The 25077-nt window shown below is 49.1% G+C and overlaps 1 protein-coding gene across 1 annotated transcript in view; it reads right to left on the bottom strand.

Moving 5' to 3' along the window:
- The window catches only part of PCSK6 (proprotein convertase subtilisin/kexin type 6), a gene marked incomplete at its 5' end in the record, with an annotated part of 121522 nt that overhangs the window by 81550 nt on the left and 14895 nt on the right, over positions 1 to 25077 (bottom strand). The window contains one exon of the mRNA XM_019533187.1: positions 16150 to 16254. Within this exon, the coding sequence (XP_019388732.1) occupies positions 16150 to 16254 (105 nt within the window). The remainder of the gene's footprint in view (positions 1 to 16149; positions 16255 to 25077) is intronic.

Here is a 25077-nt window from a genome sequence, read left to right on the forward strand (position 1 = left end):
TTTAAGTGGAGGTTAGATGCACATCTTGCTGGAGTCGTTTGACCCCAGTACCCTTTCCTGCCATGGCAGGGGGTCGGACTAGATGATCTGCTCAGGTCCCTTCCGACCCAAGAAGCTATGGAACTATGGACTCCAGCCCTTCCACTGAGTCTCTTTCTCCTGCTGCCATTGTGTGAGTGTGTGTGGGAACCAAGCTGTTCAGCACAGTGTTCATTTAATAAGCCTGTTGTTTGGACCCCTGAGTTGGGTTTTGCTTTACTACGGTTCTGGCCGTGCTCCAATCTCTGCTTTTCCTTGCCCCTCTTACTTCAGTCTCATTTCTCCCTCTCCTGCTTCTGGCTCTCCGCCACCTCCAATACCTGTCCCATGCCCCTGCGGTTCCAGCCGTCCTGAGCTCCTCTTTGCCTGCAAACTCCTGTTTTCTTGCTATTGCCTCATCCCCACTGCCTTTTCCCCTCTCTGCCACTGCTATTGCTTCATCTCCACTGCCTTTTCCCCAATTTATGCCACTTGCTCTTTAGTTACCAAGCACCCCAAGCATAGGTACCACAGGCACCAACACACACACACACACACACACACACACACACACACACACTGTCACCTGAATCAGTGATCAACCTGTGTGTATATGTGTATGTATGCATGTATTGTGTATGATTGCATGTCACTATCATTCGAGCGTGTATGAGCCTGAATTGGTGATAGATATGCATGGGTGTGCCTGGTGGGGGTGTATGCACCTGGAGTGTGTGTGTGCGCGCCAAATTGATTTTTGTGTGTATATGTGTAACAGCACAATATTGAGATCCTGAACGTCGGCCTGCTCCCACACGGCAACATGGAAAGATGTTGAAAAAGTAGATGTTTGCCCCCTTACACAAAGGGTTACAGTCACTGGAGATTGTTGAGCCTGCAAGGGAGTTCAAATCCTAGTGCTGTGTTTTATCAGATGGGTAAGCCTTCAGGCCATGATTCTCAACCAGGGTCCCAGGGCACCCTGGGGTGCTGCCAGATCTTTTGAAGGGTGCCACAAGGTGTAAGGAGACAGGTAAGGTGAGAGGAGACTAGCAGATAAGCTAAACAGATAAGTCAGGCTCAGGTTTGTCCATGCCTGGACAATCCCCTACCCCTACTGCCCAGCCCCTGTGTAAAGGGGTAAGCACTACAATACCTAAATGCAGTTTTGAAATTGGGTGCTACTCATGTCGCAAAACAGGGATGGATGCTGTGAGTCCAATGAGGGGTGCAGCAGGTCCAATGAAGTTAAGAACCAGTTCCCCATGGTATTTGGGAGGGATACGCAAAGGCATCATCTAATCGGGCTACAAGATGCTCTAAATCAGTGGGGGGGACCAACCTTTCTGGCAGGCATGCCACACATTAGCCCCGTACCCTCCCCACATGCCACTCCAATTTCTTTCTCTTGCCTGATTGACTGCTCTGCTTTCTGCTCCCTGCCTCACCTGATGCTTTGCTTTCTGCTCTCCTTGCCCTATCTGCACCACACTACTTGTCTACCCCACAGCTTGCTGTGTGCTGCTGCCCCGGCCACCCCACTCTAAAGAGAAGCCCGGACCTCACTTAGGAAACCCATACTCATAGGAGCAAATATTTCCAAGGTTGGATCTATGGTGATCCAATACTTGCATTTGTTTTTATACTTGCATGTACATAAGCACGGAACATGGGCCCAGCAAACAAGAGTAACAAGAACAGTGCAAACAGCCACAGATACCAATAAAAGCAGTCCCTGCTTGGCTTATACCGTCCCATGTGCCCTATACTGGTTGCAAGAGAAGTCCTTTGATGAAATGACTTTCAGCGTTAGACAGCACCGTCCCAGGACAGAGGCTGCATCATGCGTTTAGTGAGGTGTGGGGCAGCTTATATAGGAAGGCCAATGGACAGTACCAAATGGCAGAGATAAGCTGACCCAGCCCTGAAGAAAAGGGCAGAGCAGGGCACTGGACCACAGAGCACACCCAGAGGTTTGGTCCCTGTGTAACGTGCTACCTCCAGCCCTGCTTTAGCCATGTACGCAAGTATAGGCTTACCTTGGAAGGGTGCTAACCTGTCGCCTGTTTAGCAAAGCATTTCAGCACTGGCTTAAGCTCCACCAAAGGCAAGCCACTAGCTGAAGGAGGACAAACTTGCGTGCTTGGATGCTTTGACAAGCGGGGGCTTATATTTCCTTCTCACCAAGGGTGTTGACAGTTCTGCAGAATCAGTGATGAAGTAAGTGATCAAAAACAACCCCCCACGGGTTTTCACACTGCCCAGGGGTTTTAACCCAGCTGTTGTGGGTCCCGCACCCTCATCCCATGGCAGCACTTGCCCTGATGTCTAGGAAACTGGGATACCACCATCTGTTCTTTAACAGTGACTTTAGGAAGCTCCGGGTCCGGGACTCGTGAGCTGGCAGCATCCCCTTTGATCCTTCTGCCTTGAGGACTAGTTCTCACAGCACGGGGCTGCAGGATGTGTTGCTCTAACAGCAGGAACGCTGCCACCGTCGTTCTTCTTTCATCTGTTGGCGATAAAATCACAGCAGCTCTATCCAAGCATGCCCTGGGCTGCTTTCATAAGGCTCGCTCAGTACTTCTGAAAAGTGAAGCTTTATGTGAGGTCTGTATTCATACAACTCGCGCTCCAGCTGATCGCCGTCCTTCCTCAGATCAAGATCTCCATGCTACAGGCCTCCTCAGTATTTAATGAGAGGGCTTTTACATGTGCGCATGACTTTGTTTCCATGTAAACACGCGTGCTGGCCGCAAAGCCACACACGCCCATCCAAGCAAATAGTCCCCTGATCTTGACTCACTGAGTCTTTGCTGCGAAAGAAAAAAAGAAAGGGAGGATTTATTTGTGCACAGTGAGGGATTTGAGCCATGTTTTCTATGGAGTCCGTGCCCTGATGAAAGTCGCCGTGTCTCTTCTGCACACTGCAATTAATAAGTGAAACACGAAGGCGGTCATTAGTTGGGGGCCAGTCTATTTTGTTCCGAGTGCTCTGCCTTCTAGCTAAAGTCAGCAGCTTTCCTCTCCCCGGTGTAAAAGGTGGCTCTTGGTCCTCTATATAGGGCCTATGTCCTAGAAGGAGGTCTAGGTTGGGTTTCATGTCTATTGCTCTGACATCTGTTGGCTTTTAGCAGTGCATGACATCCAGCAGGATCAAATATAATGTGATTTCAGAAAGGGTGAGATTTGTCAAATGCCAGTTCTAGCCCAGGATGACACAAAAAGTGCTGCAGGGCAATTATAGAAAGGTGGCTGTCTTGGAATAAATGTACTATGAAATCCTTCCTTTGTACTTGTTCGCTTCTTCCTTAAACTGCTCTTTTACTCAGGCCTCTACCAGCCAAGCGGCACGTTACTCGCTCCCCAAAAGGATACTGCTCCCTCCCCTACAGGGAAAGATGAAACAAGCACCCATTAAAAACAGAGCGTCGTGATGCGTGGCATTAACAGGTTTGATGTTAATTTTTCGCTCTAACACCTTAAATAAATATTCTGGCATTTTGGTGCGTGTTGGGAGTTAAAAATCAGCTGACTGCACTCAGTCAACATTTTCCCCTCAAACTATTCCCCCCACAATAAAAAAAATGCCTCTTTCATAAAAATGGAAATCTTCGTGGCTTTTTGATTTTTCCTGTAGATATTTCTTTAAAAAAAACACAAAAGCGCCGTCTTCTTTTTTTTGGCAGTCAAAAACTAAAGTTCACTCATTAGGTGCAAGCTTTCAGTTAACCAAAATGTTTTTGCCTGTCCACCTGAATTTTTTGCAGGCCCTGATGGTTAAACTACTAAAACAAATTTCAGGCTTGGGGATTTTATTTTCTACAAAAAAACACCCCCAAAAATTTCATAGAAAAAAATCTGAAAAGAGGGGCAAAAAATATTTTAGCTAAAGTATTTCACAGAGAAAAATATAATTTCCATGATGCCTTTGCAGAAGAAACTCTGTGGTTTGTTTTGTACAGTACTGCAATAGTTCCAGTTTGGTTTATGTGTCTCATGCATAACTACTGTAAGTAAAGGTTTATATTTTTTGTGACTGGTGTTCTGAGAGTGATCAGAGTTAATAATGATGCTGGCAGGTCAAGCCTTCGTACCTTGCACTTTATTCTCTAAAAACAGCCTTCCAGGATATTACCAAAGGGCTAGGCAAATCCTGCACTAGTTTGTAGCATTCTGAATAACAGATTATAGGTCTTAAAGTTATATTTTACCATTTCCAGTTGCCATGATCATAAGCTACTTCACCCTTTTGAGTGCAGCTTATTTCAAGTCTTCTTAAATGTCCCTGATTGACATGAGTTGGCCACACCAAAGTACCATGCCAAAAGTCTTTAAGGATTTTGCTGGCTACACTGCTGCTTGCTGGTATAAATCCCATGTTAGATGGTAAAGAACAAGCCAGTGGGCATTTTCAGGTGAGGCAGCTCTTCATTTATTCTAATTCTTCTTCTTTTGGAGTCTGATCACAAGGAGACCCAGCAGCCTCACCTCTGCTCCTTGGCAAAGACTGAACTACTCTAATTCCAGCCTTGTTGCAGCTCACTCCCTGCCCCAACCCTCCTATCCTTCCATCCCAGAGTGCACTTTACATCTCTTTATTGAAAGAAACCCTAATAATTGATGATAACTTAGTGGCAGGGAGCAAGTTATATATCGAAACATTTTTCAGCCTTAAAGGGTCTGCTGCTGCTCCAAGCGCTCTCAACCCCTCCCTCCCGCACCGCTCTGCCAAGTCCCTCAGATGTCACAGCTGACCCCGCAGGCGAGGTGCAGACATTCATTCCACTTTTACCTGCATCAGTGATCAGAAACTGGTTTATACCCATAACAGAAGTTCAGCACATGTAGACTGGTTTAAAAATGGCAGAACCCAGTCTAAGATTTGCTCCCCGCCCAGGGCAAATGTGTGGTCTGTTCACTACAATCTAGACTTTCTAAACTGGCTGCTTGCAGAAAACCATGTAATTTAGACTGATTCTGCCTCCGGCTTTTTGCATGTCTGCACCTAGCCATGCTCTCTGACTGCTCTTCCCAATGAACAATTTGGGTGCTGAATGCTTTGTCTGCCAAAATGCTGTTGGGGGAAGCTGTCTGGGAAGAGATGAGCCTGGGCTGCCACCCAAAGCCCTGAGTTCATGCACTTCCTCAATGCCAACACGGCCGCTGTAACCTGTCCTGGGTCATGCCTCTTGGACCAGGTCCCTCCACCAGCCCCTGATAGCTCAGTTGCACAGGAGTAGGGGGGCTCACAACCTTATTAAAAAGCCATCATAGGGGAATACCAACATTTTTGCCTCTCATCAAAGATAAATGCCTCAGTGCCTCCTTTTCCCAATGGAAACCTGGCAATGCTGATGGGATTTTGCCCTGATCCTATTTTCCAGGGTCTCATGTCTTTTGCTCTGCTACTCCATTACTTCTGACCAAAGCACCATTTTAAGTCAGCTTCCCACATGCACTGGACCAGCTGCCTTCTCCAAGGTTTTAGGTGACATAAAACTCTTCTCATGAGGCTTGAAGCTTTCTAAGATTTACATTGGCTGGAGATTTGGCCCTAGGAGACCTAGTCTTCGTGCAACTATTGCTCAATGAAAGTCATGTTTCAAAATCATTTGAATTAGCTGGTTGAAAAACCAACCCTGCCTGGACTCTCTTCAGCAGATTCCTTTTCAATTGAATCTAAATGGGGAGCAACCAGGGTTCAATGGGTTTAACAGTATCCACACGGCAGTTTGCAGCCACTTAGCGGAATTGATTTAAAAAGGGGTTGAGTTGAACCGGAGCAACTGGTGCACCGGGACAAGCCCCAAAACCATAAAGAAGGAGCACAACACAAAGTGACAATCATGCCATCTGCCGCACTGGTAGCTTGTGCCATTGGAATGGGTGAAGAGAGGCTGGAGACTGCCCTAGCTGAACGGGGCTCCAATTTTAAACACCGCTTTGTCACAAACAACTATTCACTGAAACAGCAGACAGAAATAAAGGCTCCCTGAAAAGAGCAGGTCCTGAATCTCTGTTTTTAGGTAGAAGCAATCCTCACAGGGTTAGGGTCTCCAGGTGGGGGGTCCGAGCAGGGGCTGCAGGGGCCAGGGGAGGTCTCACTGCACTTGTATTAGTCACTGCTCTCCTCTGGATTTGTCTGTGCAAATTCAGACTAACAAAGGGACTGATGCACGCAGAACAAAGGATCCTAGGACAAGACAGCAGCTGGCTGGACTTCCTGCTGGGACGCAGTAGCGCAGCAGCAGATAGCACTGACCGGAACGATTCACGAGCACAGCAACTGAAGCAGTGGGACAGGCTCTGCGAGGCTTTTCAGACCCTTAGCTATTATTAATAACATTTATTTCACCATCTGAGGCACAGCATTATATAACCGCTACCCACAAGGCTTCCAATGCCTTGCTTTGGAGAAAAAGCGGACTGATTTGACTTGTTTGAATAGTGATCCAGAGCTTAGAGACCAGTTCCAGGACAAACCAGATGGCCCGACCATGTGTTTGTCATAAAGCGCAGGAGACAAAAAAAAAATGTTGCTGTTTTGTGACACAGCATGTGGCCATATGCCCCCGGATTGGGGTAATCGGCTGCCACCCTGCCCGTATTTCCATTTTAAATACTACTTGTAATTGAAATTTTGTTTTCCAACCACCAACAGGGCTTGTCCACAGATGGCAGCAAGCTCTATTTGTGTATACAAGCAGCACCATCTCCCACCTTAAAAAACAACATCTTTCCCTTACTATTTCGTGTCCAAACTAAACGGCGAAGTCCTGCTTTTCCAAGGAAGAGAAAAAGCAACTCTGCACCTTTCAAATCACGCTTTCTGCCACATCCTCTCTTCAGGGTGGCTGTACATGGTGGGCGATGCAACAGTGTAGCTCTCCTTTTCTGCAAGCATCCACAGGACATCCAAATATCAGGGCCCAATAACACAGGTGTGCAATTCGCAGAGCAATTTGCAATGCACATAGAGCTAAAACACACCAAGGTTATTGCACTGAAGCTTTGAGACACTGAAGTAAAGGACCCTGTATCAAAATGATAGCAACCCACAGTGCTTCCACCATCTTCCTCAATTGAAAAGTCCTTGAGGAGTCCTCCCCTCCTGCCAACAGCAGCCAAAAGTGCTGCATATATTTTATTCTTTAGCTCCATCAACTCCAAATTTTACTGTGTGCATTTACTGTGCTCATACTCAGGGCAGATAAAAGTAGATCTACAACTGATTTTTTTTAAAGTAACGTTCAGACAGCCCCGGCCCCACACTGTCACTGCCCCAAGACCCCAGGGTCTCCCCAGCCCCGCCTGCCCCTCTTACTTCCAGCTGCAGCCCCATCCCTGCCACCCTGCCTGCGAGGGTCCTGCCCCTGGCAGTGTGCGCGGGGCGGACAGGCTGGGGTGTCTGCGCAGCAGGACTAGGTCTAGCAGCAGCAGCCAGAAGGAGCTGCTGGGAAATGGAGTCTGTTGCGGGCCAGATGTGCCATTTTGCCCACACCTGCTTTAAGTCAATCTGGCTGGGTAAGAGCAAGAGTGAGAATACATGGGCAGAAGAAAGAAAAAAAACCCCAACTTCAGTAAAAAAACTCGAGAGAGAAAGATCAGGAAGCACAAGTGAAAGAATGATAGATCTGAATCACGAGGCTGAAAGCCCAAGAACTGGAAACACAGCCAAAAGCACCAGACGTGTCACATCATGCGCCCAACTTTAAAAAGCCTAATTCTCCATCTTGGAGGCATCTCCTGCCACTGTAGGGCCTAGCCCTGTAGGACCCAGTTTCTCATCTATCTTGGTACTGCCACCATAAGCAGTCATTGAGCAGAGCTGCAATGGGCAATGGTCACTTTGGCGGTAACCAGTGTGGTCCAGTGGTTATGACATTGGATTGGGAGCTAGGAGGTCTGAATCCCATCCCCGTCCTATTGTCCTCAGGCAAATCCCAACATTTCTCTGTGGTTATTTCCCAGCCCCTCCAGTCCTTTTCTAGCCACCTGGATTGTAATGTCCTTGAGGCAGGGGATGTTTCTACTAGATGTCAGCCAAGTGCCTAGCACAACGTGGCCCCAGTCCTGCTTGGGGCCTCAGGATCTTGCCATCATGCAAACAAATAAATAAATTAATAAATAATGGTGCAAACAAAAACCCCAACGAGCAGAAGACAGAAAACAGACGCAACATCTGCAAACGATTGAACTCTTCAGCTCTTCCGTAATAGCTGCCGTTCCAATTTGAGCGGCTGCGATTTCTTTTTCTTTCTGCCTCGCAGTAATACAGTATCATACTTTCCATTTTATGAATGCTAATTACGTGCTATTCAAAAGACAAGACACCTCCAGAATGATTTGGAAACATGGGGAGGAAAAAAACCAGCCGGATGGATCACACTTGCAAGGTACTATGCAACTGGAAGCTAATTTGACCAACCTGGAGTCAGCAGAGCTGGGCAAGGCAAATATTCATAGACTGAAAGCTAATTGATTTGGTTTGCATTAAAAACCAGACCTAATTTAAACAGAGGTATTTCAGCTGCAAAACGGAATTCACAAGTTATTCAAATGCCTCTGTGCTTCCCCCAGGGCTACCCAACTTAATTAGGATGCCGAGAAACAAATCAGCCAACCAATCGCATCTTCTTTCCAGCAATTGCTGGAATGTTCAAATTGTTAATTTTCTTCCTATTGGCAGCCTTGCTTCACAACAGCCCATGCTCCAGTGTTATCAAACAAATGTGTTTGAGATTATGTTCAAATATTTAACAGTAAACCTTTCTTTAATAGTGGATTCATTAGAAGTACTGTTTTCCATGGAGGCCTTCCAAGGAAACGGCGGGCATGAATACAATTCATTGTCTCAAATCAAATAATATTAATACTTTGCACTTTAATTACTTCTTTCCTTTGAGGAGCTTTATACAGCTTAATAAAGTTTCACAATGTGCACGTGGAAGGGGGCACAGCACATTGGTTTTGTAGCACAGATAAACAGAGGAACATAAAGGGGGAGACACTTGTCCAATGTTACAGGACAAGTCTGATACCAAACCCCATTTTTCAACAGGAGCACTAAGGAGACATACTCTCTGCACAGACTGCCTGGGCTGGGGGCCCCGGGAGTGGCAACTGCAGAGCCACAGGCTTCTCACGCTCGCCAAACTCACCCAGCAGGATGCTGCCAGCGCTGGAGTCTGCAGCAACGTTTCTAAGGGGCGTCCCTCAGTCCTTAGCATCTCAGTCACTGGATCCACTCCAGGAATAGGTCCGCACTGCGTTCTGGGAGAGCTGGTACATCCTTCCCCAGCTCCTGCATGGAAACGTCTTGGTCTGCCAAGTCATTTCACTTCTTACTGGCTTGCTCCAGCAGGTGCCAAGCCATAGATCCAGCACGGCAGGATGAATGGCTCCTGCTCATGGTGGCATTACTGCAGCAGGATGCTGGCAGACAACCTGGGGAAAGAGTGCAGCAGTGTCCTCCAGCAGCCCCTCGGAAGTCAAGGACACTGGCTCTGCGGGTGCAGAGACAGATATGAGCCAGCAGTATGCCCTTGTTGCTAAGAAAGCTAATGGCATCCTGGGCTGCATTGGTGTGTTGCCAGCAAGTCAAGGGCAGTGAGTCGTCCCCTCTATTCAGCAGTGGTGAGGCCACATCTGAAGTCCTGCGTCTAGTTTTGGGCCCACACTACAGAAAGGATGTAAAAATTGGAGACAGTCCAATGGAGGCAACAAAAAAATTGTTTGGGGGCTGGGGCATGTGGCTTCTCAGGAGATGCTGAGGGAACTGGGCTTATTCAGTCTGGAGAAGAGAAGACTGGGGGGGGGGGGGGGGGGGGGGGGGGCAGGTGTTGTTAAAAGCAACCTTCAACTCCCTGCAGTGGGGTTGCAAAGATGATGGAGCTGGACTGTCAGTAGTGGCAGATAACAGAACAATAGTCTCAAGTTGCAGCAAGGGAAGATTAGGTTAGATGTTAGGAAGAATTTTCTTACTAGAAGGATAGAAAACACAGAAACAGGTGACCCAGAGAGGTTGTGGACTCTCCATCCTTCGAGGATTTTAAGACCTGGCTCAACAAAGCTCTGGCTGGGATGATCCTTCCTTGAGCAGGGGGTTGGACTAGATGTGACCTCCTGAGGTCCCTTCCAGCCCTCATGATCTAGGATTCTGTGACAAGGCAGGTAAGATCTTTCAGGCTGGAAGGCAACACGACACAGTGAAGATACCTGTTGCATGCTGAAGGCTCCTCATATATAGAGTGGAGCCAGACAGTTAGCCACAAGACCATGCCATCTTCAGAGCCTCTTTGTAGGGAAAGCCACTGCAGGGAGCAGTGCAGGAAGCTTTCACTAGCATCAGGGAGCAAGTAAGGGAGGCCTGGCCGGTGCAGAGGCAGGTTGCAGCTGCTCTCTGGAAGCTGGCTTCCCCTTCCTTTCCTTCTTTGTGTCCTTGTCACAAGGTATTTAGCAGAATTCACAGATCTGTTGGAATCCAACAGACTACACCAGGAATACTTCTGCTTTGGCCTCAAACGTGTGGCCTCTGGGTTGTCAACCATGCACCTTAGTGACTATGCCACCCCAAGCCCCGCTGGCTGGCCCACACTGCTACTGGACAAGCCATGCAGGGGTAAGCCTAGTTGCAACAGTGCCATGGCCACAGAGGTTCCCAAGGAAGTTAATGGTGTGTTGAGATGGGAACTAGTGTGCCCAAACTAGCAGCTGGTTATGAGAGAATGGGCTTCCCAGGATGCATAGGTGCTACTGGCAGGAGCATTGTAGCCACAAGACATGCATGATATATCAACTGCAAGAGAGAGCACCCCATATTCACACAGGTCTTCACTGATTAAACAGCAAATCTGGCATGTCAGCGTGGCTTACACCACCAAAGTGCAGGATGGCAGCATGCCAAGGAGACCCAACATTCGCCTACTGGAGTAATGCAACACGAGAGGGAATGAGGGGGCAAAGGAACAGGAGGCTGCATGCTCCTGCCATGCACGCAGGAGCTCATTTAGTATTTGCTTTTGATGCTTTAATAAAATCCTTGCCTGTGACTTCCTGACTCCGGATTTTTGCCCCAGTTCCTCACATGCCACAGCACTGTACAGCTGGACCCATTTGCTAACATCACATTGGGCTAAGGTAGCCAGGAGTCTTCTGAACACCACCGCAGCCAGCTGGGCTGAGAGGACACGGCTAAGTTAAGACACAGACAGATGTGTGCAACCTGGTGCCTTTAATAGTGAAAGTTGCCCAATTTGGGGGGTAGGGGATTTGCATGTCCTGCTCTCTTCACCCCCAGACACACAGGACTTGATCAGTTGTACAGGGGAAGCGTGAATGGTGAACATTTGATAATCGCAGCATGCAGTGGGGTTTGGAGCTCGGAGCCCAGCAGCTGCAGGATGAGACCGTACAGACTGGAGCCCGTGGGCACTGGAGCGGGAAGGTCGCATCCTGGGGCTGTCAGAGCGAGCCGCAGCTCCTGCAGCAGGGAGTCCTGCTCCCTCCTCTGGCTGTGTTCAAGATGCCGTACAACCCCGCTCTCCTCCTGCTAGGCTTCCCCCTCCCTTCCCCTCTCCCTGCCCTGCTCCTTCTTCCCTCTGCAGGGTTTGCTGGTCCTGTGCCCAAGTCACTTGTGCATTCTTACAGAGCTGGTCCCCGGCCCGCCTCCCCCCTCACACAGCCTGCAGCAGCAGAAGGTCCTGCCAAGGTGATGAAAGAGCCTATTATATATATTTTTTTGTCCCAGGGAAGATAGAAACAAATCCCCCGTTTATATTCTGCCTCGTGGCAAGGCCACAGGTTGAGACGTCTATTGACTTGTCATGCATGACACCCTGCCCTGCTCCCGTCGGCCAGACTGCCAGCCCACGGCCACGCAACAAGTCAGTCTGAAAGCCTTATCGTTTCCAACGCGACCTAACTGCCCTAATCCCAGCTCCTTCCACTCAGACGGCTACTAGTCTGAATTTTAACAGTGTTTCGGGCCAGGGCGCCAGGGAGGATGCTGATCTGCTGGACAGCCCAGCAGAAGAGGAGCACTTTTCTAGGCCTGTGCATGACCAAAATCTTTTGCTGGCTGCTGAATGAGTGGCAATACAAAGGCATGGAGAGGGCCCATAAATGACCTAAGCAACTGTGGGGAGCTTACCAAGGGCTGTGTGAAGCTCCCTGAGACCAACCACATCAAGACACTGAACTGGAGGCTCACTACCAAACCCGGGCTCCCTCTGCCCATTCCTGCCCCTTTCCTAGGCTCTGCAGCAAACAAGGAGGACAAGGAAAGGTGTACTGCTAACCCCCAGGGATGTTTTCAGAAGTTCCAGTGGCTGCATTGTGTGACCGAGGCTGCCCAGGACAAAGCTTTGATATCAGTAATGGTTGATGAGTCTCTCTCAGTGTAACTATTCCCAAGAGAGCGCTGTTCCAAAGATGCACGCAGGCTTGCTAATCCCAGTTTGGATCGTTTCCTGTTACGTGAGGAGTGCAAGTGGAGGAAGGGCAAGTCGTTAGCTGCGCTTTTAACGTTTTCCCTCACTTTGAATCCACCTTGGATCACGCACAACACTGAACAGCGCCCAAGATATTCCCCTAGCCCATTCAGCCAACTCCAGAGCCAGTTCTTTTGAATCTGCTCTCAGAGTCTCTTCCAGTGTCAGTTCCAACTTCTTGGCTTCCCATGCAAAAAATAAAATAAAAATCAGGCTACTCTTACTCAGAAGCCTGTCATACAGACAGCAGGCACCGCACTCGGTGCTGGTGAACACCTAATTGAAAGTCTTGCAGAAGAAGCAGGTACCCTGGGAGTTACAGCTGCCTTTCTTCACCTTCCAGGTTTAGACATTGTATATCCTGCTCTGGCCAATGGTCTGCTCCACCCCATCCTGGTCCTTACTCCAAGGCCCCTTTGGGCCTCTGGTCCATACTCCCTGCTCTAGTCACATGGGCAGGTAAACCAGACTTCTGCCACGTGCTATTTGATGGAGCTGAACTGAGCAGAAAGCAGTGGAGTCAGCCACGAAGGTGTGTCCACAAACTGCCCATGCACAGATGGGAAGGCAACACGGAACATGGAAAGAGGCCGGTGCGCACAGGCCCAGGGAATTGTGCACTGCTTGAGAAGACTATTGATACAGGACCTGATCTCTCCAGCCTTTAGCTGAGTGCTCACTTAAACCTACTCTCAGCCACACAAGCAGACCCAGGCCCAAAGCACAAATTATTTGGCACATGGGATCTGCAGGAGAACAAAAGAAAATGGCAAATCAGGCTAAAATGCTCCAGGTCTTCCCTGGTGGGCTGCCAGGTCATCTTCACCTGATCATAACCATCTCTCTAGTAAAACCCAATATACTTTACTTTGCCATTACCGGACCTGTATTTGCATGGGAGTGTTTGATAACCAGAGCCCAAAGCTCATATGCTAAGATGCTCCAGGCTATTCTCCAGTCAAACTGGAGAGAGGAACAGCAGGAAGTGTATTGGACAACTATTAGTATTAGAATGCCTGAGCCAGGAGTTGTCACTGCCAAAAAGGCAAGTTTCAGCCCAGGTTAAACGGCAGCCTGAGTTTTACTCGACTCTCAGGAAGGTCAGTTAGCTGAAGCTGAAAGCACTCCAAGCCTGGGTCTAAAGGCTTTTCCATTTGGCTGGGAAGGGATTGAGACAACAAGTGTGTAAGAGCCTAGGTTGACTGTGCAATGCAGACTAAGTCTCGCTATCCCTCCCACTTAGCACGAGGCCTGGAAGGCAGGCCATACTAGTTTGCTTGAATCTGGTCTCCAGGAAGCAGGAACATTTTCCAGCAACCTACTTCTTTTTACAGCCATGCATGTGTACAGCACATCCTGGATACTGGCATTTTAGTGGAGATGCACAGCTTGATTACTGCTTGCAATACCAGCTCTGAAGAAGAGCAGCCAATAAACTCCCTACACATGCAAAATCCAAGTGGAAAACAAGGCAGGTGCATATGGTTCAGATATTTTCCTCCAACTACTAGACACAATTTATTTGCACTGCTACTCCCCATCTCAGGCTAGATGCTCAGCTAGTTTATGGCAGGGCAACTACACCGATGTCACTGATGTTATCCTCATCTACAGCTGTGGAGAATCTGGCCTCTGGTGTTTTAGAAAGCTACAGTTTTAGTCCACTTGATCCTACTCCAAGTCCACTGAAGTTGGTTAAACTACTGCCATGGACTTCAATGCACTCTCAATCATGGCCTTAGCAATTATCTTAGCTACTCTCATCTGGGTTTGGACTTAGTGTTGGACCCCAGTAACATAGGCTAGCTTACATGCGTCCCTCAACTTCAGCATGTATGGGAATCTTTGCCAGGGCATTTATTTACAGACCATCAGGCATGGGTCTATAGTCACCAAGCTTTCTTATTAAGGAAATGTATAAAGATCATGGCTGCTTTTAAAAAAAGTTAAGCACTAATTAACCCAAAACCAAATTTAAGAATATTAGTTAAAAAAAAGAAAATGAAATGGCAGGAAAAAAATAACGGTTTTCCCCAGGCATGATAAGTGCTTGCAAAGATTTCACTTGCTCAAAAACTCTTTTCTCAAGTACCTTTGGCAACAATGCCAGAATTAAACCTTCTCAGGTTGCTCTAGGAAAAATGAAAAAAAGTGTAACGTGCTTATTGGCAAAGGTTTCATACGTAGCAACCATTAAAGACAGCACATGTTATGGCAACTGGCTCAACACCCAGAGCACGCAGCACCATTTTTATATTGGAAGGATCTTCTTTATCCTGCTTTTCAATATTCCCCTCTCAGGCAGATGTTAGTGCTTAGTCCTTTTGATGTATTACTCAATGATAAACACACTTATGTCAGATGAGTCACCACACGCACACAGTGCTGTGTTTTCAAGGATAACATGTTAGAAATGCAGTGCATTTACAGTCATGCCCAATTACAAAAGCTGCAAATAAAGAAAACACGCTCTGCGGGGCAAACCCTATTCAAATATACGGTTCACTCTGAAACCTCACAAAAGTTGCAGCTATTAAGCACCTACTATTCACAATGGTACTTAGTATGTCATCAACCACGCTGCAGTTAACTATAGCTGGGCAGAGAAAGATACAAAGCAGTGTCAAGGCTGAGAGGCACATCCTGGAGGTGTGGCAGAATTTTTTCCCTGCTCTTGAGCTTAGCGGAAACAGGGCTTTATATTTTGCAGTATTTATGTGCATTATTCAACAAATGTGCATAGGGCTGGACTCGATCTTCTGAGGTCCCTTCCAGCCCTAAGGTCTATGAAAATCAGGTGGATACAGAGAGAATGCCCTTTCCACAGTGTAGGGTGCAGGGAATATATTTATCCTTTAATGCGAACATCAACATTTGAAAAAGTTTTGCAAAGACGGTTGTACTTGGTGTAGGGTCCCAGAGCTGTAAATGCATACTGGCTTAATACATCCCCAAAGTGGCAGAGCCTGGGTCTGCATACTCCATCGCTGAGCGAGATAACAAAATCAGTGCTGTGCCCTCCAAGACATCCCTGGTCTAAAGGCTCTTTCCCAAGAGCATCTGAAGGTTTTCCCTAAACCCCCCTGGCAGGAACAGAAGGCAGAGTGGTGCCATTTGTGAAGAAATGCACCCAAGCAGCTGTGTATAAAAGGCTTGGTAATGTTATGTACTGTAGCATGCAGGAAGGAAAGAATGAGATTGTGGATCTACCAGTGCCTGGGAACATCATCTGTAATATCTCCACCACTGGGCTTTCATCACCAGAGGGATGGTATCTTGCCCCAAACCAACCCAATGAGGCCAACAAATGCAGAAGAGAGAGGGCATGCAGACCTAATATGGAATTGACTCCTTCCCTTCCCAATGCACAGAGATCTTGCTACAGAAACAACCCCCCCCGCAAAAAAAAAAAAAAAAAAAAAAATCAAGGACCTGGCTTGAAGGCCTTGTTACCTCTCTGCAGCACCTCTGCCCAACGGAGCCGAGGGACTTGCAATGGCAAGACTGGCAGGATACGATGCCTTACTGCCTGCTTACAGCCTTCCACCCCCTCCGAGGCAAAGCAGGGAGGACTGCAGAAGTCATTATCTGGGGAGCCTGGCTCCCAAGTGAATCGTGTTGCCAACCCTGGCCATACCTTGGGATCCATCCGGAGGAAGGTGTGTGGGCCTCTGCTGCTGATCGTCGACCGCTTAAATGTCTTGCTGTGGTGAAAGTGGTAATAATTCTCCAAGCTCCCAATCTGAAAAACAAGCAACATGCACAAGTCAGGACAGGGCAAGCTGGCCACACACAGGGAGCTGTCAGGGCAGCTTCATTTTTCACCCGCTCAACTCAAAAGGATGCTAACAGCTGGCACGTGCCCCAGCTGAGAGCTAGTTCTGATCTGCAAAGCTACTGAGCTTGCTCCGACACCCACCGTAGGAAGGAAGAGCCATGCTGCTGGTCTGCAACTTGGCAATTTGGATCAGGCTTCTTGGCCACCTTCCCTACCCACCCCACCATGGGGACAGCAACAGCAGCTCGCATGTGGCAAGACCAGCCCACCATGCACACAACCCTGAAGAACTACTAGCCTGTACAGCGATGCCCGCTATCCATCACATCCTGTACCTCCTGGCAACTTATCCCAGATCAGAACTGGTAGATCAAGAAAACAAAAGCACTTTAAAAAGTCTGAGGTCTAACTTTGGACATAACGGGATGCAGAGGTTTCCCCGAGGGTCCTCTGCATGGGGGTGGAGGTCGTCTAGCAGGATTTTCAGAGGTTCACGCATCAATTCATTGGAATGGGATTTTCACTCCAATTTTCCACACAGATTTGAGCTTGGGCCCGCTCAGCGCCAAACAGCAATGCTGAGGCCACTGCCTGTTCCTGACAGAGGCACGGTTAGAAAGTCGAAGTGTTTCTTCTACTGGGAGAGCACAGGGTCCTGACACTCCTTACATTCAAAGCCAAACCATTTTGTTCCACTTGAGCTACAGGCAGAACCCAAGCCTGAAAGAAAAAAAAGCTGGAGTCCCAAAAGGTGAAAATGATGCAGGGCTTAAAAGAGCGATGCAGAAGGGGTGCACTTGCAGCCCCTCCTGCTACAGTTACTAGTCTTCTCTCCTGCAGCAAGACAGCAGCATCTTTTGCAATAAAAGTTATTCTATCCTGCAAGTGACAACAACCCCAAAGAGAAAAAATAACATGTTCAGAACAAGCGTCAAGTCCTTGCTTCACGTACTCAGACAACTGCTTCGCCGTGGACTGAAGGATTTGGCTTAAATAGAAGATTGCCTTTGCTCTCCCCTCCAGAAATGGATTTAGCCCCAAAGAGGACAAGAAACATTCAGGACAAGGTCATGTTCATGTGACATGGGACATGCACCATCCTGGGCCTAAGGAAACCCAATTTCTGGAAGATAGGCACCAACAATTTTGGGGGAGGGAGGGGAAAAGTTAGATTCCTTCAAGGTATCCCCTTCATATGCCTAGGACTCCAGACCCTAAAAATACTCCTCTGTAAGAAAAAGTCTCTTCCTAATGTTTTCAAAAGCTAAAAAGATTAACCCAGAGGAACCAGGACTTCAAAACCCCCTTCACTGCAAGTCCTGGGATAAAAATTGGTATCCGAGCAATTTACTGCAGGGGTTTACAATGCGTCAGCTGCTCCACGATGACTACACACACGCACACTCTCTCCCCGTGAAAGCTAAATAAATCGTGGCACTGCCATCATTTACCTTCCTCTGCCCTCGGGGTGGGCACACACACAGGCAGCTACGATGGGGCAGCTGGTGCACAGTAAGTCCCACTCCCTTTTTAGCCCATGGAGAACTGTTTGCACGCCTCACCCAGACAGGCACAGGTTTTCCTGGTGACGTAATCTTTGGAACAAGCCCCAAATGTTTCAGCCTCTGGAGGAGAAAGTTTTCCAGTGCTGGCAGACCTGAATTGGATAACTCCCCAGGCTAGGCGCTCATGGCTCACATACGGCCATCCTTGTAAAAGTCCAGGACAATAAGCTTCTCTTAAGAAAACACCAAACTTGTGCGGTGAGGAAGGCAATACTTCTTTGGGATGAAGACCCATTACTTCCACTCATTTTAGGACACGCTGGCCCCACTATTCCCCCCCAAACACTTGGCATTAGTGGAGCTATTCCTGCCCGCGGCAGCTACCTCAGCTTGGCTACGGAAGAGGCAGATTCCCTCTCCACGCACTCCTCAATTCTTATTTTAACAACTGTGAACAGCTCCCATGTCAAGCAAAGCTAGAGCTATGAATCATATGAAATGAGAATTGGAGCAAGCCTGTGTGCATGCAAGCCATTCAACTGCATGACAATTGCTCCTGGAAGTGTTTTAATTACCCCCCATCCCTCCCAGTTTAAAATTAACGATGGGCAGGTGCACTGGCAGCATCGCTGGCAAAACCTGGCACAGTGAGAAGTGAGCTCAACACCCAACTTCTATTCCGGATCCTCCCCACATCTGCCAGAGCAATTAAGCACATGTTCCCAGTCGGCAGTACTGAGTAGCCCCGTTAAGTCAATGCAAGATTAAATGCTTTACCACTATGTAGCTGACTGGAGGTGCAATGTTGGGCAAGCCACCCCAGGCTCTCAGATCTACACTAGCAATTTGGACTAGTTTAGTAACAGCAGTTAGGGACCCAGTTTTTAACTGAGCATAACTCCTACATTGTTCTTAGCTTTAACACAGATGCAGCTTAAGCAACAACAACAAAAATGCTTTTCATCCATATTGTTAACTTTGGTTGGGGAAGCAAATCAAGCTACAGCTCGAATTTGGGAAATGCAAAATGGCAGCTTCCTTCTTGACAGCCTGTAAACCACATGTCCCAGAATGAAGAGGGCCAAGAGCCTCTTGAGTGCTAAGAGATTGTCCCCAGTTCGAAGACCTCCCCCCAGGGGAGGCGGAAATGAGACCCGGGTGCGTCCTGGAAAATGCAACAAAAAACTGTCCCCCGCACTACCGCACTCTCACTGACTTGAACCAAAAGCCATTAAATAAATCAATGGTATTTCCAGTCCCTCTGCACAGGGATTGGGCCATGCAGATGTGCACGGGTCGTTTCCCAGCTGACGCCCACCCCGTGAACGAGGAGCTACACCAGGGTAGAAACTGGAGTGAGTGAGACTGGAGTGGAGCCCAATATATCTTTATGAAAATCACAACTGGCAATTAGCTTCCTCTTAAAAGAGCCTTCTGCTGGCAGCAAAGCAGGAATTAAGAGGCAGAAATTAGTTCAGCAGCTGTGAAGGGCTCATGTCAGCTGAGTTTTGCCTCATCAAGGTCATCAGCTGGATGTTTCGTCTGTGAGGAGTTGGTCCAGCAGCCGCATGACAACTGGCTTGCGTTGTGTCCTGGCAGCTGGAAAGTTTGCTAAAAGAGACCCTATAATGAGAGGTAAACTTAAATTCTTGCTAAACCTGGAGACTCCAGTCTGGGAAACAGAGGATATAAATAAGCAGAGAAACCAGGTCTATGTTTAGCCTGCAGCCAGGAAAAGAAGGGAGTTAAAGAAAGAGTCCTAAAAGAGCTTATAAAATGTGTGCAGCAAGCTTGCAAGATAATAAATACAGCAGGGGGATTAAATGAAGTACAGAGACAGAGCCCCACACACCAAGGATCTGTTAAAATATCATGTGCTGCTCAGACAACATCGGGCCTGAGCTGGTCTGTGGTCAGGGTGACCACCTCCAAGTTGTGAAAACAGGTTTCCCCCTCACTGCAGCTTTGCTGCTCAGCCCTGCCCTCTGGTCCACAGAGCAGCATTCGCTAGATCAGGGGCAAGAGCACAGGCTAAGACAGTTTAACACCAAGTCACCTCATGCCACATCCACACTGCAGGGCCTACTGATGCTTAAATTATGGTGGTTGTTGGGTCCTGTGGGATAGATTCGACCCTGCTGGGCTGAACTGTTTCGGTCCCCACACTTAGACCACCTCTGTCCAACAGCAGCCTCTTTTGCAGAGCTAGCAGACATGGCTGTAGTGGAGAGAGGAGCTTGGATGCTCCTGCCCCTGCTTGGAGTCTGTCTTCTCACTCCCACCCCACACATCCAGACTCCACCTTTCCGATCAGTTTAAGCCCATTTGCACAGATCAGGGGTTGTCAGCTGGGAGTACACATACCCCTAGGGGTACTTGGAAAGGTCTAAAGGGGGGTACGTGTGTGCAGCCAAGGATGGAGCGCCACCACACACTACCCCATGCCTCCACCTCCCAGGAGCAGGGCGAGGAAGGTGGGGACGGAGCTCACATGCAGCAGCTGCTGCCGCCATCCACCACCGTGCACCGGAGCCGCCAGCCAGCGCAGTTTTCCCATGGCCGGTCACACATGCAGCTCCATGGGCCGCTGACAGGCAGCATGCAACTGGCCAGGCGTGAGGCCTGTTGGCAGCCCATGGAGCTGCACGTGTGACCAGCCGTGGGAAAGTGGGTTGTGGTGTCGGTATCGTGGGGCAGAGTGGTGGCGGCTGCTGCGTACAAGCCCTTTCCCCCCTGCTCCACATCCGGCTGCCACCACCAAGAGGGGTACACCTCTGAAAAAAAGGTTGAAAACCCCGGCCCAGTATTGTTCAGATTGTCTTTGTAGAAGTCAGGGGCCAATTGCTCTAGTGGAGCTGAACAGACCTGGGAGCCAGGGATTCCCAGGTTGCAGTTCTGGTTCTGTCAGCATATGGCCTTTCATGTCCCCTGCTCTTTCCACCTTGTGGCAGGATGGCCTCCAGGGGTGCCGTGAACTCCCCTTAGTGTCCCTAACTACCGTGCCAAGCCTGGGTCTTGAACGCACCCTCTGTCTCGCCTGCCATGTCTTTGATCTTATATTATCAATGGGAGTGCCTTCTTGCCCCCCTTGGCACGGGGCCGGTCTTACTATACCACGATTCCGGGGCTACTCCCTGTGCCAGCCCTCGCCGGCCTGTCCTGTGACTGTTCTAAGTAGCCCGCTCTCTCTCTTCGGGCTTCCTAGTAGACTCGCCCTTCTCTCCGGGGCCTTCCACTGGGCTTGCCCCCTTCTGGGGCTTCCCCCTCACAGGCAGTGCCCCACTGGGCCTGCCCAATGTCCAATATACGCACCCTCTCCCGGGGCCTGATCCAAGATCCTCGCACTCCTCGCACTCCCCTGCCCGCACTCAGGCCTGCGCTTGCGCTCCTCACACTCCCCTGCCCGTACTCGGGCCTGTGTTTGCGCTCTCCGCCCGCACTGGGGCCCTTGTTCACGCCTCTCACGCTCTCTGCCCCCACTGGGGCCTTGCTCGCGCCTCCCGTGCCCACCCGCACTGGGGCTCTCTATGCCCGACTCGGGCTTCCCTGAATTGGGGCTCAGGCAGCCTCAGCCTTACCTGGCCCCCGGATCCCTTTTCAGATCCTGTGCCTCACTCGGGCTTCTCAGGATTGGGGCTCAGGTGGCCTTAGCCTCACCTGGCACCTTCTTGGGCCTATACCTCACTGGGGCTCTTCCCAACTGGGGCTTGTCCCGATATCGCCCCCACTGGGCTGGGGTCGGGATACCCCACTAAACGCAGTGCCCCTGTGGTGCTAGGAACACCCCCAACTTACTGGGGAGCTCCTAGTGAGGCCTCCTCCACCCCTACAGCCTCGCCCAGTCCTCCAGTTCATAATTACCATTATCAACCCAAAACAGAAACTCAAAGCCCCTCAGCTACAATATAAATCTTAAGCCAACCTGGCTAACCTTCTCTCATCCCTGTCAGGGTCCTCTCCACCCTATATCCACATGCTAGCGCACAACACCGCCCTCCTCGCTCTAGCAGAGCTTTTACTCCTTAGGCTGCCAGAGGGGAACTGAACTCTGGCCTCAGCATCCTCTGTTTATAAAGGCCAGGCCCTGCCCCCTTCCGGTCAGCTGACACAATCAGTTGCTTTAGCAACTCATACCTGTGCTGCCCTATTGAGTAGCAGCTAAGCCCACGTTACCATTATCAGTAGAAGGCACCTCAGTGCCCTGCTATACACCTCTAAATGTGGGTGAAGCTGATTAGCCCCAGAGAAGTGTCCTGGACATACAAACGTGGCTGAATTGTCCAAGCCAGGCTTCTGATTGTGGAAGTCCAATTGGAGACACTTTGGGCCTGACTTTCAAGGCTGCTTTACCACATTTCTACTTGGCAAGATGGGTGCTTAGCACCTCTAAAGACAGCGTGCCCTGCAAATCTAAAGCCAGACACCCAAAACCCAAGGCAGTTTCCAGAGTTAGCCCCAAGTTGAAGGCACCAATGGGCCTGACCCAAAAAAGCGTCGTTCAGAATTTCAGCCCCTGCCCCTTCACCATTTCCCAGGAGGGGTACGGAGGATGTGGGGACCCACTGTCCTGCCCTCCCACCTCTTGGCTAGCACACCTGGCTAGCCCCTGGGGTGGTGGTGCAAGATGGGGGGAAGCCGTCTGTAGCACTGCCGTACAGCTGCCATGTGCTCTGTGGCCCCACAGCACAAGAAAGGGATCAGAGGATTGGTGCAGTGATGGGGACCTCCAATACCTCCCAGTGTTACCATGTGGGAGCTATACCCCTCCCCTCTGCTTCACACAGCGGAGCCATGCTGGAAAGTCCTTCATTGGGTTTTTGCCCCTTTCTCTTCCCAAAGAGATGACAGAAGACTAGTGTCTACAACCTCTGAAAACCCTAACCAGCTTCCTGTGCAGTGGTCCTCCTTCACCAGACAGGAAAGCTCATAGCCCTGGTAAATCCATGGGGCTGCTTTGCGGTCCAAGTTCTTCCTGCAGGACAAGCATGATTCAAAGGCAGAGGTCTGGGCTGGTTTCTTAGCTATTGTCAGGCCTCTTCCAGCAGTGCCTGGAACCAGCCCAGTTTGCGAGTGGCTGCACTAATAGGGGTTTTCCTGTGGTGCAGTTTCCCCCCCCCCTTCTTATTTTAGAAGATAAATAATAGTACAAAAAGCAAGTGGCTGGGCGTGTGGTTTTATACCCTCTGCAGGGGAATTTGAGATGGAAGAAAAAGAGAGAGGCTGGAAAGCTACCAAGTCAAAAACAATTAGTGGTTTTGAAAACCACTTGCTTTTAACAACACACGTCAAGCTCTTAACTGGAGCCAGCCAAGCAGCGAGAAGCTGTTCCTTTTACTCCTAACCCCACGAACCCTCCCTGGCATCTGATTTTTCCTTGCAACTCCCTGCTACATCTGCCTACCCATGAGGACAAGCTTGATGGGATCGTTCATTTTCCTGCTCTTGAAAAAGCGTCTGGTTGTGTCACTTGCTGGCAACAGGTGACTGGAGTTTTATCAAGCCTCATTTAGTATGAGGCGGGTACAGCACTGCTGAGGAGCAGAAGTTGCAGGAACACCATGCAAAATGTTCAGTTTTGGGACCAGGCTCAGCCAGCCACAAAACAGGAACCCCAGACCAGCTTGGGACTCCATGCAGTTGCACCGCTAGCGCTACCCAACACAACCCCACCCCCCCACAGAGACACATGGAGGAAGAACTCAGTATTCACCCAAACATTAATACGAAAAGCCAGATTGGGAAACCGCTTTAAAAAAAGACATCACTAAAATAATAATAAAATAATTTATTATTATTTTTATTATTATTATGGAGCATGACTGTATGCAGACAGAAGAGCTGCTCTGCATTTGGCTTTAGGCTGGCAAGGTCTGTTGTGCACAGCATCCAGCCAGCCCCAGGGGGAAAGGGTTACAAAACGTTATACCCTAGTAAACCACAACAAGGAGTCACAGGACAGGCCGCATCGCATGCCTTCAGCTCAACAGCTTGTTGGCAAGCCTAGAGTCCCAAGTCCACTAGCCCTCAAGGACATCCTCTCATGAGACAGGCACCGTCCTAGCACAGTGGCTTTCAACCTGTGGCCCGCAGACCCCTGGGGGGGTGGGGTCCATGAAAGAGGACTGTGATCAACCAAGAGTATGTATGTAATTGATCAGTCACACTTGCAATTCAAAAGGGGTCTGTACCTCCATTCGAGATTTCTGAAGGGGTCTGCACCTCCAATGAAAATGTTTTTAGGGGTCAAATAATGCAAAAAAAAGTTGAAAATCACTGCCTGAACAAGACCAGACCATCTGACTATGGATCAGGGCAATGACAATCCTCAAGCCTTAAACTAAATGCTTATGTGAAGTGACTGAGCTGCCTGAACTGGGGCAAAGTCCCAGAAAGGGCCTGACCCAGAGGAGATCATTGGCCTGCTTGGCTGCCCCAGCCCGTGGCTGCGGGTTCCCAGGAAAGCACAACAGGGGATGGAGCCCTCCTTCACACCCCATCTCTCTCTCTCGGACGTGTATAAGAGTCCTGGCCCGCAGGGACTTTTGCTCTCCCCCTTGCAGCAATGCTTGTGTTCTCCAAGGTGGTCAAGCACACTGGCAAGAAACATAGCTTTACACGAGAGAGAGAGGTTTCTCTTCTACTTCCAAGTTTTTTCAGGCATGTATGCGAAGGACAGGAAAAGCTAACACCAGACTACACTACAGACCCTGATCTGGGCAGATGTTTGCCGAAGGTCCAACACACCGCCGTGGAGAGAGTATATAGCTTCTGGCACAAGTGGTTCTCTCTGCAGCTGCTCGGTTCCCTCGGAAGGCATTTCTCATACTAATCCAGTATCCAGTCCTCTGGGTCCAATGCATGAGTAATTGAAGCTTCCCTTTTTCCAGCCAGCCTCATGGGTATGGAACGAGGAAGAGGAAGCAAACAAGTTTGCCTGAACAAGCTAGGCAGGTGATTACAGTTATTTCCATATTTATCATACTTAATACCGTCACAAAATTTTGCCGGTTCCACTTTCAAGTGTTAAATATTTAATTAGTTTTGCACTGCCTTTTACGCCAGAGTGTTCACTAGTCTTCACTGCAGCTAATGTAATCACGGTAATTTGTTTCCACTCGAGTCAGATTAAGTAACTTTCTCCCCTTTCATGCAGTGCAGGATCTCAGCGCTTTACGTTTAACATAGTGTTTGCAGAGTTGTTGTTCGCTGTGGTCCGTGTTTGCCTGGCTTTAAAAGACGCATTTCATAGTTTTTTTTTATTTTATTTTTAAAAACTAAAAAA

The sequence above is a fragment of the Crocodylus porosus genome, unplaced genomic scaffold (genome assembly GCF_001723895.1).
Source record: "Crocodylus porosus isolate Cpor-Errol unplaced genomic scaffold, CroPor_comp1, whole genome shotgun sequence".
Lineage (NCBI taxonomy): Eukaryota > Metazoa > Chordata > Crocodylia > Crocodylidae > Crocodylus > Crocodylus porosus.